Source organism: Sus scrofa, chromosome X, assembly GCF_054392235.1.
Source record: "Sus scrofa isolate SSC_HxYL_T2T_F1_AM1 chromosome X, Sscrofa_HxYL_maternal_Yorkshire_Landrace_v2.0, whole genome shotgun sequence".
Classification (NCBI taxonomy): domain Eukaryota; kingdom Metazoa; phylum Chordata; class Mammalia; order Artiodactyla; family Suidae; genus Sus; species Sus scrofa.
The window spans coordinates 116,312,002-116,327,384 of record NC_139401.1 but is presented as its reverse complement, the minus strand read 5'-3'; the positions used below and the strand labels follow the sequence as shown (position 1 = coordinate 116,327,384).

General features: G+C 38.5%; 1 protein-coding gene across 26 annotated transcripts in view; it reads left to right on the top strand.

Annotated features, from left to right (window-relative positions):
• SMARCA1 (SWI/SNF related, matrix associated, actin dependent regulator of chromatin, subfamily a, member 1) overlaps positions 1-15,383 on the top strand; it is a 75,567-nt gene that overhangs the window by 11,800 nt on the left and 48,384 nt on the right. For all 26 annotated transcript variants that reach the window (XM_021080855.2, XM_085008506.1, XM_085008505.1 and 23 more), the window contains 6 exons: positions 671-850; positions 4,668-4,823; positions 6,442-6,573; positions 7,506-7,574; positions 11,503-11,612; positions 13,995-14,221. In XM_021080855.2, coding sequence (XP_020936514.1) covers positions 671-850; positions 4,668-4,823; positions 6,442-6,573; positions 7,506-7,574; positions 11,503-11,612; positions 13,995-14,221 — 874 coding nt within the window. The remainder of the gene's footprint in view (positions 1-670; positions 851-4,667; positions 4,824-6,441; positions 6,574-7,505; positions 7,575-11,502; positions 11,613-13,994; positions 14,222-15,383) is intronic.

Genomic DNA, 15,383 nt, shown 5'->3' with positions numbered 1-15,383 from the left:
TAATGTTGGGGAAAATGAGAAAGAAAGACCAGTATCTAAGCAGGCTGATAAAGGAAGTGTGTCTTTGTGACATACACAAAATTCCTAATTTTGCAAAAAATGTAGTAGAAACAAATGATATAGATTGTTTGCTCCTTTAGGACTAAATTTCCTAAATAGAAAATTACTTTGCTGAGCAGCTTTCTAACTGCAAGTTCTTGGTTTCTTTTTGTGCTCAGGGTAAGTATTGAATTGGAATGGTGATTCACTTTAAAAAGTCTTTTTTTTTTTTTTTTTTTTTTTTTTGGTCTTTCTGTCTTTTTTTTTTTAGAGCCGCACCCACAGCATATGGAGGTTTGCAGGCTAGGGGACTAATCAGAGCTGTTGCTGCCAACCTACGCCAGAGCCACAGCAACGCCAGATCTGACCTGAGTCTGCGACCTACACCACAGCTCAGGGCAATGCCAAATCCTTAACCCACTGAGCAAGGCCAGGGATTGAATCCCGAAACCTCATGGTTCCTAGTTGGATTCATTTCCGATGCGCCACAATGGGAACTCCAACTTTAAAAAGTCTTTTAACTTTTCCCTGTGTGAGATAGTTGGCAGATACCTTTTGTAATGTTGCTACTAACAAGATGTTTCATTAAATAAACGTTGATGGATTTTTTTCTCTTATGGTGATAATGCAGGGTCTTGGTAAGACTTTACAAACGATTGCTTTGCTTGGTTACCTGAAACATTACCGAAACATTCCTGGACCTCACATGGTTTTAGTTCCGAAGTCTACTTTACACAACTGGATGAATGAATTTAAACGATGGGTCCCATCTCTTCGTGTTATTTGTTTCGTTGGAGACAAGGATGCAAGAGTAAGTGAGAAACAGGTGTAAAAAGGCAATCAAGAACGACATTTCTGGGGTTATGTTGCATACTATTGCTATAAAATACATTTGAGTTGTCCACTATTAAATAACGCTTAAGTTGTGTTTACTCCACGTTAGGCTCTTTTTTAAGTGTTTTTTTCTGTATTAATTAAACTAATTCTCCCAACATTCCTATGAGGTAGATGTGTTGCCTATTCAAAACAGAAAATCCATTATTATGCTTATTTGCATTATACTTTTAACTAGATCATTAACCTAAGCATTTTTGAGTTGCACTTTTAAGTGACTGTATTTAAAAAAATTTTATTTTATTGACAGTGTATCTTATCAGTGATTCTATTATTTGTGCTGTTTTGATGCCAAAAGTATAAATTTGCATGTCAGTTTTTTTGTTTATATTTTTTACTTTTGACTTTGACTTTTGTACATGCACACACACATGAATGGAACCGTTTTTTTTTTTTTTTTTTTGTACGGAGAGCCTTGTGTTTTGTGTTTATGCATAGACACAACTTTCCGTTTTGATCTTTGAATAAAAGAATCCATGTCTGCATACATTCTTAGATAATATTAAAAACTCTGGGCTCTTGATTAAATTAGCTATTTATCAATCTCATAAGCTAAAATTATTTTAGGACTGTTGAATTAATCTAAAAATAATGAATTATGCAAAAACACCAAAATGAATAATCAGCTTAGAAAGCATATTATTAAACTTTGTCTTTATTTTGCCTCCAGAGAACATAGTTTAGAGTAAAGATTTATTCTATTTTACATATTTAGAATAGGTTATCAAAAATATCCTCAAAAGAATGGTAGCATAATGAATTATATAATTTATTCTTATCATTTTGCTTGAAGAAAAATTACTAAAATTTATTTAAATTTAACTTATAAATAATTTAAATATTGAAATACTGAGCTCATAAATTTGGAATTACAGGCTTGATTCTTCCCTATGCCTAATATTTCCCAGTAGCAAATTAGTCACTTAGAACTCTTTCTGATAACTGGTATTGTTTAATGCCTTACCATTCCTTAAAAATTTTGCATTTCTAAAGCATTGAATTTTTTTGCTGAAATTATTTCTTGAAGGTCATAGACACTGATAAATAGCTAGGCTTGTGTTTTCATCCCGTCTCAATAAAAATGTATGTCAGTGGTTTTCAGCATGGAATCTAAGCATTTGGAATCCAAGTCATGAGGTGACTCTGGGAGTTTTCAAGAAAGAGTGGGTATATTTAATTGTCAGCTGCCCTATCTCTGCCCTGTGGGAGTTTGAAATTCATCTAGAGGCTTCAAAAACTTTTTAATCTTGAAAACTAATCCTCAAAGTCAGCGTTTCTCAAATTGCCACTCATCAATGGATTGGGAATTCTGCTTAGTGGGTGGTGACAACAATTTTTTAAAACATTGAGATAGAATAGAATAGAAAATAGCAGTTTCATATGTGTGAGGATATATATTGCTTCTTTCTGTATACATACCCTCAAACATGTATGTGTCTACTGGACGGCAACCTAAATTACAATTTTACTGTGGGCCATGGTCAAAGAGTTTGAGAATCAGTAATTGTTAATTACATAAATAATATAATATGCACCACTTAGGGATTAATGTCATTGTATATAGAGAAAATCCAGATCATTATTTATTGACAGATTTGTTTGAACATTTGTACCACATGGGATAGATATATTGGGTCTTTCTGTTTTCATGGTCTTCTGTAAACCTTTTATGAGATCAACATTTTGGTAATACATATTTTTAAATTTAGTTTATTTTTTTTGGTCTTTTTAGGGCTGCACACGTGGCATATGGAGGTTCCCAGGCTAGGGGTCGAATCGGAGCTTTAGTCGTGTCTGCGACCTACACCACTGCTCACAGCAACGCCGGATCCCTAACCCACTGAGCGAGGCCAGAGTTGGAACCTGCATCCTCATGGATACCAGTCACGTTCATTTCCGCTGAGCCACGATGGGAACTCCTGGTAATAAAATATTTGATGTAGGTTATAGTAGATATTTTAATTGAGTTAGGAAATCATCAGAGAAAATCCTGATCCTGTTTGAAACTAATGTAGTCCTGAGGTATTTAGAGGTGTGATTCCCAAAAAAAATGTTTTTGACGCCTTCCTTCTCCACTCTAGAGGCATCAAACAAAGGTCATGGACATGGAAATGGGAGATCTGGTTTTAGTTCTGGCTTTGCTACTGACTCTGATGTTGAGTGAATCTCAAAGGGTCCTAACTTTTATCACCTGTGTAATGAGAGCTTTTGGATTGTGTGATTTTTTTTTTTTTTTTTTTGGTCTTTTTGCCATTTCTTGGACCGCTCACACGGCATATGGAGGTTCCCAGGCCTAGGGGTCTAATCAGAGCTAGAGCTGCTGGCCTACGCCAGAGCCACAGCAACACGGGATCCGAACCGCGTTTGCACCCTACACCACAGCTCACGGCAGCGCTGGATCCTTAACCCACTGAGCGAGGCCAGGGATTGAACCCTCAACCTCATGGTTCCTAGTCGGATTCGTTAACCACTGAGCCACGACAGGAACTCCGGATTGTGTGATCTTTAATGTTCTGTCAATATGTTTAACTCTAGAACTATCAAGTAGTTACACAAATTTCAAAGCAGAGCTAATTTAAGTTAAAAATGTGTGTATATTCTATGAAACTGTAGGAGGAACCATTAAACTGAGCATTTAAAAAAATAAAATAAGTATAAAGTATTTGCAGGACCAAATGGGGTCTGGAACCTTGGTTCTTTTCATTTTTCCTCTAACTCCCTAATGTCTTAATTAACTTTTTGAATATGACCACTTCCCAGGGTGCAGCTGAGATCTACAAAGGCCTTTTTTTTGTCCTTTACTTCAGTACAGGCAATCCTTTTATACATAGCGGGCACTCATTGAATATTTGTTGAAAGAGTCCCTGGTGTGTTTGGTGCATAACTGAATTTATGAAATAGTGACTTTGTAGTGAACAATCAATTTTGTGTATGTACTGCAATTTCAGATTTACAGTACTAATCAGCCCCTTCTCAATGTAGATTTTGCGGCTCCCTGCTAATTTGTGGTTTTCTTTTGACCCGTAATAAAAATAATCTGGAATTCAGTTCATGCAAGTTAAAAATGCTTTCAGTCACCTTGACTACCACATTAGCCACTGCCTGTGATGATTTAAAAATAGCCTTTAGTAGTCTCACCATTTTAAATCGACTCCTGTATATGATAAAGCAAGTCCCCTTTATAAAATCACATTCATAACCTCATAACATTAGGAATTGTACAAAAACATTAATGGGCTTTTATGATCCCTTAACAAACTTTATGACTCGTCTCTGCTGGAAAGTGAAGGAAACATACAAGAGATCTCAACAGCTCATGTATATTGAGCTTTTTCCATTTATTGAAATGATACCATGTTGGTAATGCTTGGATCTTGGTAAGGATATGGTATTCAGAAAGTGCTTCCTTTGCCCATGTCCTTTTGACCCCTTGGATATGAGGAGAGAGAGCCTACTAATTGTCATCGTCTGGTGATATGAACTTCTTCAGTTCATTGGATATGCCTTACTGGTTTGATGGAAGCCTTTGCTTCTCTTTTGTTAATAAAAACATTAGCATATCATCCAGATAATTGACCACAAAGGCATCTTTGGGCCACAGACTTCCTATCTCTGAAATGGATGAGATCCAATGATTCCTAGAGTCTCTTAGAATTCTTAGTATTCTCTTGATGCTTTAATTCTGTGATGTCTTGTCAGCATAGTCTAATACAGGGAACTTTATTTTGCATCAGGCTGCTTTTATTCGTGATGAGATGATGCCAGGAGAGTGGGATGTTTGTGTTACTTCTTATGAGATGGTAATTAAAGAAAAATCTGTATTCAAAAAGTTCCACTGGCGATACCTGGTCATTGATGAGGCTCACAGAATAAAGAATGAAAAATCTAAGGTAAGCTAGTTCTCAGTATCTTTTCATTCCATTCCTTTCCATTCCATTCCATTCCGCTCTGCTCTACTCTGTTCTATTTTACTTATTTTTTTGACTGCATCCACAGCATGCAGAAGTTCCCATGCCAGGGATTGAACCCATGCCACAGCAGCAACCTGAACCACTACAGTGACAATGCTGGATCTTTAACCCGCTGAGCCACCAGGGAACTCCTTAATATCTTTATTAAAGTTTTCTTTTAACTACCATATATGTTTGTTTACTTCTCTATATTTAGAATAAAAACGTGATGGAAGATTGTGATTTTTATCCACAGAATGTGAATGAAAATCAGTTTTAAAAATGGTTTTGAAATTGAAATGATTGAATACAAGATAAAGGAGAATCGTGCAGGTTTTTTTTTTTTTTTTTTTGTCTTTTTTGTCCTTTTAGGGCCGCACCCGCAGCATATGGAGGTTCCCAGGCTAGGGGTCGCATCGGAGCTGTAGCTGCTGGCTTATGCCACAGCCACAGCAATGCAGGATATGAGCCGCATCTGCAGTCTACACTACAGCTCTCAGCAGCCCTGGATCCTTAACCCACTGAGTGAGGCCAGGGATCGAACTCAATTCCTCATGGATACTGGTCGGGTTCGTTTTTGCTGAGCCATAATGGGAGCTCCAAAATTGTGCAGTTTTTAATGTGAAGGAAATTAGGTGTTCATTTTCTGTACCTGTTGGCAGCCTAAATCTTATGCTACAGCATTTTAATATTTGGGAAGCAATTGATGTACAAATATCATTTGCGTTGGTTTATTTTTTATGGAGGGGCTGCCTTGTGAGTATTCATATAGATAAGAAAAAAATAAATTCCTAAAATTATCTGATGTGTGTGAATTAGAGTGTAGTGTCAACGTTGGAAAATATCAATATTTCTTGTCATTCAACTCTACCAACAGTAGGGAAAATATGAATTACTGTGATGAACCTCTCTTTGGATCACTGGGCTGCTTTGGGAGAAATAGGGACAGAACAGAAGCAAAATCACCAGGTGGTGGTTTTCAAACTGGAATTAATATGTGATAAGATGCATGTTAGAGAATAATTATTAATTTAAGAGCATTAAAATAATGTGTATTTTTTATTGATAAGATTACTATTCTTTTATACTTTTGTGCCTTCATTTTTGTGGTTTTATATTTTAAAAGTTAACATAAAATATCGGGGAAGATGGATTCAACTGTGGTGTTGAAAAATCGTGACCAGGTCAAGTTAGAAGTGGACTAAGCATGTAGATGAAAGTGATTGACAGGAAGAAGGAGATACAGTTCTGTAAGGTGAATAGCCTGGATTCCATAGGGTTCTGACTGTTTGTGTGGACCCAAGTGGAAAAAATACATTTTTTTGGAACGGGGGAAAGGTCTCATGTGTGACTATGGTCAGCATTCTTGTGAGTGTAGAAATGCCCAGGATATTTTGTTCCATTGTGCTTCACTGTGGCAATGTCACCTGAACGAGGGTATTTTTCCATGGAAAATCAATTTTCAAGTTTTATTTTATTCACAAAATGTATCGGGAGAACAACTGAATGTTAAACATTGTAATAAGTTAAAATGTTAACTGTTTTTTTTTTTTTTTAGCTTTCAGAGATTGTTCGTGAGTTCAAGTCAACTAACCGCTTGCTCTTAACTGGAACGCCTTTGCAGAATAACCTTCATGAACTCTGGGCACTACTCAACTTTTTATTGCCTGATGTCTTTAATTCTGCAGATGTAAGTTTAAGTCGTATGTTTTAGGAATACTTTTCTTATGTTCACAGACATCTCTTTTCAAAGCATAGAATGTGGATTGAAATTTGTAGTTCTTTTTTATTTGTAATCCTTTATCTGTGTGTTTTGGTTTTCTCAGAAAAGAGCTCTTAAATAGACGTTTTTTCAGATGGTGATATTTAAAGAAATAATGTTTCTTTGCTTTGAGATTATCCTGCCTGTTAACCTTTACCTATATCACATTGCTACCACAACTTAGGACATGAGGTAGGCCGAGTTCAGAATAGTGCATTCTAAATTTTCTTTGAATTAAATTGGGGGGACTTTCTGCAAACGAGTTTGGCAGGTGGAGTCATTGAAGTAATCTTTGATTATTGCAGGCATTAACATTTGGTGAGTACTAAGTAGCTTATAATATGTGATTTGAAAAGCAACATTTTTTGGTAAATGAATGATTTAAACTGTCTTTGTCATTAAAACAAGGTTATGCTAGTGCAGCAAACTGAATTGAATGATTTAAGGACTTTGGAGCTTGATTTTCCTCATTACTGATACTAATTTGGTTTGTATACTTTATCTTGCTTTTGTTCATTTTTATTGTTTAACACTTTCATTAGCATGTTTTCAATGTTATATTCTTATTTCTACTCCTCTTAACTGGGCATAATGCCACTATGGTTATTGGGAAGCCTAGTAAAGCCTTTTAAGGACAAACTGCTGATGGAGTGCCTATATAGTAGGGTTCAATTTTTTTAACTACTCCAGTGTTTTATCTGTTTTCAGAAGTAAATGATATTGGCCATCACAGTTAACATATTTTCGAAAGTGCTTTTAAAATGAATTATTGCTGTATGAGTTGTATAAGAATTTATAGACTATTGCATTTATTTTTTAAAAACCTGTATGCTAACTGCAGAATTTTCACCCCTCCACAGGACTTTGATTCTTGGTTTGACACTAAAAATTGTCTTGGTGATCAAAAACTTGTGGAAAGACTTCATGCAGTAAGTAATAGCAGACAAGAGAATTTAGTAATTACTTGTGTATAACTGAGTCATTTATAAACTGCCATCAAATCCATTTGAATTTGTGGATTTGGCATTTGGCTCAGTCTCAGTGCTTTTCCCTCTCAACCTCTCTGACAGCCTCGTTGGGAAGCAAACTCCCACTGTCTCTTCCTCAGCCTCTGCATGGAACAGCTTTTTGCTTTGGCTCGCTCCTTTGGGTAACGTAGTCCTTCTTGTAGAGGCTGTTTACTCTCCCACGCCCCACAGGTCCTGCATCAGTATTCTCCTAGTTCCCCAGTGTCATTTCGAAACCACGGTCATGTGTAGAATTCTTCCTTTGAGGCTCCAGTTATCTTGCAAGTCCACTCCCTGCCCGTTCTGTTCTCTGTCATTTATTCATTACCAAGTGATTCCCTCACATTCATTGAACATCAATTTTCTGTTCTTTGATAGCAGCCTCTTGTATCCTTCTCTTTCACTCACGTTATGCCTTGTGAGTGAGAGAGACATCCAGTCCTTGGACCCCTACTCCCTTCCTCCCCCATCAGCCCATTTCTGTTGTTACATTTTCTGTGTCCAGCAATGAGCCCATTTTTCTATCACTTGAACCACTTTTTTTTTTTTTTTTTTTTGGCCAATATTTCAAACTCCCTTGCTCTTTTGACCTGCCATTTTCTGCCCTATAAGCCCTAAACTGGAATTATGTAACAGTGTCTCTGTCCCCTGGGTTTGAATTCTGCTTTTACCACTTACTAGCAGAGTGACCTGCTCTGTACTGGGGTTGCTCAACACTGATAAAAAATACTATTCTCACTGTACAGGTTGGACGCACTACAACTTCATGTTCCCTGACATAAGCTGAGATTGGATGCTATTGGTGATCCTTTACCATGGCCTTCTTCAGCGTCCTTTCCCATTTCCCATAGCAGCCATTTCAGACCTTCTCTAGTCCCCCCAAGACTTCTAACCCAGGTGTCCCCTGCCCTTGTCCTTTCTCAGCGAGTAACATCCTTCCTTTATCCAAGAGAAAAATAGGGAGTCATTAGGTGGGAACTCCTTCAAAGATACTCATCTTCCAAGGGTATCTGCTTCCTTCTGCTTAAGTGGAAGAGGTTGTCTTTCTCTGTGGCTAATTCTGCCAACATGAACCCTGGATCTCATCTTTTCCTGCTTCCTTATAGACTTCTACCCCTTGATTTGTCCTTTTTATTGACCATCCTTTTTATTTTTAGGGTGTGGCCCTAAAAAAAAGACCAAAAAAAAAGTACATGTATTGAACTTCCACGGTGGCTTTGGCAAGTGAAGGTTCTGACATTATCACTGCCGTGGCTCAGGTCATTTCTGTGGTGAGGGTTTGATCCCTGGCCTGGGAACTTCTGAATGCCACAGGCATGGCCGAAAAAATGTACACCTGTAATTTTAAAAATTGGCTTAGTGGAGATTTGTGAGGAAGTGGATACAGATGCATTTTTGCTATTTTTTTGTCTGCTCTTTTTATTTATTTGTATTTATTTATTTTGTCTTTTGTCTTTTTAGGGCCACATCCGAGACATATGGAGGTTCTCAGGGTAGGAGTCAAATCGGAGCTGTAGCTGCCGGCCTACACCACAGCCACAGCCACGCAGGATCCAAGCTGCGTCTGCAACCTACACCACAGCTCACAACAGTGCCGGATCCTTAACCAACTGAGCCAGGACAGGGATTAAACCTGCGTCCTCATGGATACTAGTGGTTCGTTAACCACTGAGCCATGATGGGAACTCCTTTGTCCGCTATTTTATTTTATTTTTTATTTTGCTTTTTAGGCCGCACCTATGGCATATGGAGATTCCCAGGCTAGGGGTCGAATCAGAGCTACAGCTGCTGGCCTACACCACAGTTCAGAGCAATGCCGGATCCTTAACCCACTGAGCAACGGAGGGCAGGGATCGAACCCGCAACCTCATGGTTCCTAGTCAGATTAGTTTCTGCTTCGCCACGATGGGAACTCCCCTTGTCTGCTACTTTAAAAGAGAATCTCAAGACTTCTTTCCAATTCAAAAACAAACGCATTGTCCCTCTCCTCCCCTCTACCCTGGCAAAACGTGAACTTCATGTGGCAGAGACCCTGTCTGTTTTCCACCACATTGTGCCCTGTGTGCCTGGTCCAGAGTAACTGCTCATTAAATATTTATTGACTTGAAGCCCCAACAGTCATCATGTTGTAAATATTTATTTAGAGTTAAGCAGAGCAAGTCAAGAGACAAATTACCTTATGTAATGGGGAATTTATTGTAAGAATGCAGAAGAGGAGTAGAAGACAAATTTTCTAAGAATCTTGCAACACAAGTTGTAGTGCCGCTGGGCCTCTTACAGCAGGAACTTGGTTAGCTCTGTCTGGGGAATGGTTACTCTGTCTCTGCTGGCTCCTATTCACCCCTTAATGCATAGATTTTGTTCATTTAATACAACTGAAATTTATCTCACAAGTGTTTGTAGTTTTTTTGTTGCTGAGTTGAGGGTATACCTTTTGGTCAGCACCCTGGCTTCTCTGTGGTATTGAGCAATGCTAACCATTCCTGCTTTCAGTGTTTTCGTGCTTAGTGTCTGGGTTATGGAATGGATTTTTCCCTTAACCTTTTTGGGTACTTTGATCAGTCCCTTTTAGGGACTTTTCTTTCTCTGTCCCTGGAAATTTATTGTTTGGCAGGGCTTTGACTCTCTTTTGCATACATGCTGTCCCTGGGTGTTCACTTGCAGAGTTTCTGCTACCGCCTCTATACTTACAACTCCCAAATTTCTCTCTCCCTGTCTCCTGAGCTCTAGATAAGATTTAGGAGAGAGACAGGGAGAGGAAAATATCCCACTGCCTTCGGAGTCTTCTGCCTAAATGTCTCATAGGCAGTTTCAATTCTTAAAAATGCCACTTAGACAAATTTAAGAGGCCCAAACAGGAAACCAGAGGTCTTCTTTTACACTTCCCTTTTCCTCACCTCCCATGGATCTCTAGTAATAATAGCTACCGCTTACTAATGTCTACTGTGGTTAAGCTCTGCACATGTAGTACCACCCATTGTCATAGCAGCCTTGGAAATAGGTATCTTTATCCCCATGTAAAGGTGCTTAGCATAAACACATAATATATATATATATATAGCGTATATATATATACGCTATATATATATATGAATTGATGAGTAAACAGGCTTGGAAAAATTACAGAACTTGCCTAGCTCAACAGCTAATCGGGGACTGAGCTGAATGTAGAATCGGCTTAATCTGGGTTTGAATTCTGCTTCTACCACCTAGTAGCAGAGTGACTCTGGTAATGATACTAAAATTGAAATAATCATCTTTCCCTTTTAAAGATCTATCATAAGGATTCAATACTCCATCTAAGGTTCATGGTGTGGTGTTTGGCACATTGCAGGTACTATGGAGATGTTTTTTTCTTGTGATAGAATCTGCCTTGCACTTCTAGGCAGATTCTATCACAATCAGTACACTGATTATTTCTTGTTTTTTTCTCTTTTCATTCATAGCTTCCTTAACATGGAACCATTTTTAAATGGTCTGAATTTTTATTTCACTTTTAGAGACTTTCTGATCCATACTCTGACCTCACATTTCCTCTAATATTTAAAAATCTTATATGACAGCATATTTTTAAAAGGTTATTTTGTACCTCTTCAATAGTCAGTAATCTCATTGTCTTAATTTTTAATGTTTTCCGCGCCATCAAATCATGAATGTTTAATTTGAGTACCCTTATGATTTTCTGATGAGCCATTATTTGGTTCTTTTTTACCAAGAAAGTTGGCAATTGGTATTGGTATTTTTAAGATTATACAGTGGGAAGTAAACTTCACATTAGTGAGTTGTCAATGAAATAAATGTTATAATATTGAATGTTTTATAAACTTTTATAAAAACTATCACTCTATAGGTTTTAAAACCATTTTTGTTACGTCGTATAAAAACTGACGTAGAGAAGAGCCTGCCTCCTAAAAAGGAAATCAAGATTTACTTGGGACTGAGTAAAATGCAGCGAGAATGGTGAGCTGTTATATTTCCATTAGAATTTATTTATGCATAATGATTTATTAAAAATTATCTTGATAGTTCTTTTGTGGTGTAGTGGGTTAAGGATCTGGTGTTGTCACTGCAGTGGTTCAGGACACTGCTGTGGCACAGGTTCGATCCCTGGCCTGGGAACTTACACATGCTGTGGGCGTGGCCAAAAAAACCCTGTCTTTGTAGTGATTCAGTTGTACCTTTAGTTCAGAATTTTTATATTACATTTAAATAGTTAAGTAGTTCAGATATATTAATAGAAAAGTGGTGAGTATTTTATTTAACCTTGGAGTCTATCAGACTGTATTTGAGTCCATGCTTTGCCTCTTTTTTTTTGTCTTTTTGCTATTTCTTGGGCCGCTCCCACGGCATATGGAGGTTCCCAGGCTAGGGGTCCAATCGGAGCTGTAGCCACCGGCCTACGCCAGAGCCACAGCAACGCGGGATCCGAGCCGCGTCTGCAACCTACACCACAGCTCACGGCAACGCTGGATCGTTAACCCACTGAGCAAGGGCAGGGACCGAACCTGCAACCTCATGGTTCCTAGTCGGATTCGTTAACCACTGCGCCATGACGGGAACTCCTATGCTTTGCCTCTTAATAGCCATTTAGCTTGGACAAGTTATGTCATCTCAGTTTCCCTTCTGTAAAATGGGCTAGTAATACTTAGCTTATAAGGATGATACCAGGGTTAAAGGAGATAATGTCACTGACACATTTGTTAGTTATTTTTGCTTTTTATGTCAGTAAAAATAATAAATAATAATAAATCATCATAATAAATAATAAGATGAACAAAAATATCTGATTATGGAATTACAAAAAAAGCTGGAATGGTTTGATAAATGCAAGTGGAGTTTGGAGTTAGTAGATGCAAACTATTACATTATTTATTTATTTATTTATTTATATTTATTTATTTTTGGTCTTTTTGCTTTTTCTAGGGCCGCTCCCGCGGCATAAGGAGGTTCCCAGGCTAGGGGTCTAACCGGAGCTACAGCTGCCGGCCTACGCCAGAGCCACAGCAACACAGGATCCCAGCCGCGTCTGCAACCTACACCACAGCTCACAGCAGTGCCAGATCCTTAACCCACTGAGCAAGGCCAGGGATCGAACCCTCAACCTCATGGTTCCTGGTTGGATTCGTTAACCACTGAGCCACGACGGGAACTCCCAGCAACTATTAGATTTATAATGGATAAGCGATGAGGTCTTACTGTATAGCACAGGGAACTATGTCCAATCTCTTGGGAGAGACCATGATGGAAGATAATATAAGGAATGTATATATATGTATGACCGGGTCATTTTGCTGTACAGCAGAAATTGGCACAATGTTGTAAATCAACTATACTTTTAAAAACATACAAGCAGAGCAGGAAATTGACAAGAGGAGTCACAAGGAATCATAAATTAGATAAAAATTAGACATGTTAATAATGTAATAATGCTACTAAGAGATGTAAAGTGTTGCTTATATAAAGAATAATTAGATTACTTATGAGAGTTCCCTTGTGGTGTAGCTGGTTAAGGATCCGACATTGTCACCGCAGCAGCTTGGGTCACTGGTGTGGCACAGATTCAATCCCTGGCCTGGGACTTTCCACATGCTGCGGGGTGGCCAAAAAAAGTTAGATCGCTTATAATATTTAGTAACTTTTCTATTATTGAAGTCCATATAGGGTAGTGGTGAAGAGTATGTTTCATTGGACTCAGATGTAAGATCAGACCTTGGCCTTAACTCTTTCTGTGACTCTAAGTTGTTTTACTTCTTTTAGCTGCCTGAATTTCCTTCCATCTATAAAATGCGGGTGACCCTAGTTGTTAACTCAGAGTTGTTGTGAACATTTAACAAGATGATTCATATACCTGGCATTTGCACTCAGTACAAGTTGTTCATTGTTATAATTAAATATTATTACTGTCCAGGTGGATTTGTAAGTCTGTTTTCCCCTGGGTGAAGGTGTAGAAAAGACAATAAAAATGTTTATGGGATCAGGAAAAAAACCACCTCTGAAGACAGGTATAAGAAGTTACAGTTGTTTTTAGCTTAAGCAAATAAAAGTTGGATACTGACTTTCAGCATATATTGTAGTTATTAAATAATTACCAGTGATAGTTACTGAATTGTTATCTGCTGATGGTAATTTCTAGCAATGGATAAAGCAGAAGGAAACAGGTTTATAGGCAACATACAAGTTAAAATATTCAAATCTTCACTCGTTTTGCTGATCAGATTTAATCTCAAATCAAATATTTTTGTTTATTTGTAAACAGGAATCTAAGCTGATCACCAAAGGGACATTTGTTATGGAATTAAACCTTTTTAATAGTTGATGATTAATTATAGTTTAAAATTTTAGGTATACAAAAATCCTGATGAAAGATATTGATGTTTTAAACTCTGCTGGCAAAATGGACAAGATGCGACTCTTAAACATTCTGATGCAGCTTCGAAAGTGTTGTAATCATCCTTACCTGTTTGATGGTGCTGAGCCTGGTCCACCCTATACCACTGATGAGCACATTGTTAGCAACAGTGGTAAAATGGTAGTTCTTGATAAACTGTTGGCCAAACTCAAAGAACAGGGTGAGTTACAAATGTTCAGATTAATGTGAAATAATATTGTACATGAATAATTTTTTGCATAATCATTTGTCTTCTTTTTTTTTTTTTTTTGCTATTTTAGGGCTGCACCCGAGGCATATGGAGGTTCCCAGGCTAGGGGTTGAGTCGGAGCTGTAGCTGCCGGCCTACACCACAGCCATAGCAATGCCAGATCCGAGCCACATCTGCAACAGTTCACGGCAATGCCAGATCCTTAACCCACTGAGTGAGGCCAGGGATTGAACCCACATCCTCATGGATACTAGTCAGATTCATTACCACTGAGCCACGAAGGGAACTCCAATCATTTTCTTTCATTCCTTCGCTTGTTCAGCAAACATTTCTGAATACTTACTGTTTGTTTGGAGTTGTCCTACGGGCTGGGCATACAGTAGTCCTTGCCTTGTAGATGCAAAGGACAGTGTAGTGAGGAGCAGTTGCAGCTCATTGTGATGAGTGCTGCCATAAGCTGAGAGACTGGGAGTTGGGGAAGTTTACATGAAGATGACATTCGAGGTGAGCACTGGAGAATGTGTAGGAGTAAACCATGAGAAAAAGGAGCGAAAGGAGTTCTATTGTGGTTTTGTGGGTTAAGAACTAGACTGTTATCCATGAGGATGTGGGTTCCCTCCCTGGCCTCACTCAGTGGGTTAAGGACCGGGTGTTGCTGTGAGCTGTGGTGAAGGTTGCAGATGCGGCTCGGATTTGACCCCAGCCCAGGAATTTCCATATGCCACAGGTGCAGCCCTAAAAAGAAAAAATTAAGGAGGGGGAAGGGTTTCCCTGAGCAATGAAGCAGAGGTGTGCAAGGAGGGAATGCAGAGCTTATGGTATTTGGGTAGAGTGGCGATGGATGAGTCTGGGAAGTTAGGCGGGGCTATTACTGAAGGCCGTTAAAACCACGCTTTAAGGAGCTTGGGCTCCTTTGAAGGTGGTGGTGGGGCTCATGGAAGATTTGGCTGTGAAAGGGAGTGACACGATCAGACTTGCATGTTAGGAAGACAATCTTGGAAGCAGTATGGGGGTTTATCTACTGAGGATGAGGGACTGGAAACATCCTCAGGTCAGAGTAAAGGCAGACTTTAAATCATATGTGTGGAGGATTTTGAAGGCCTTAAAAATGCATAGCCCAACAACGCATATT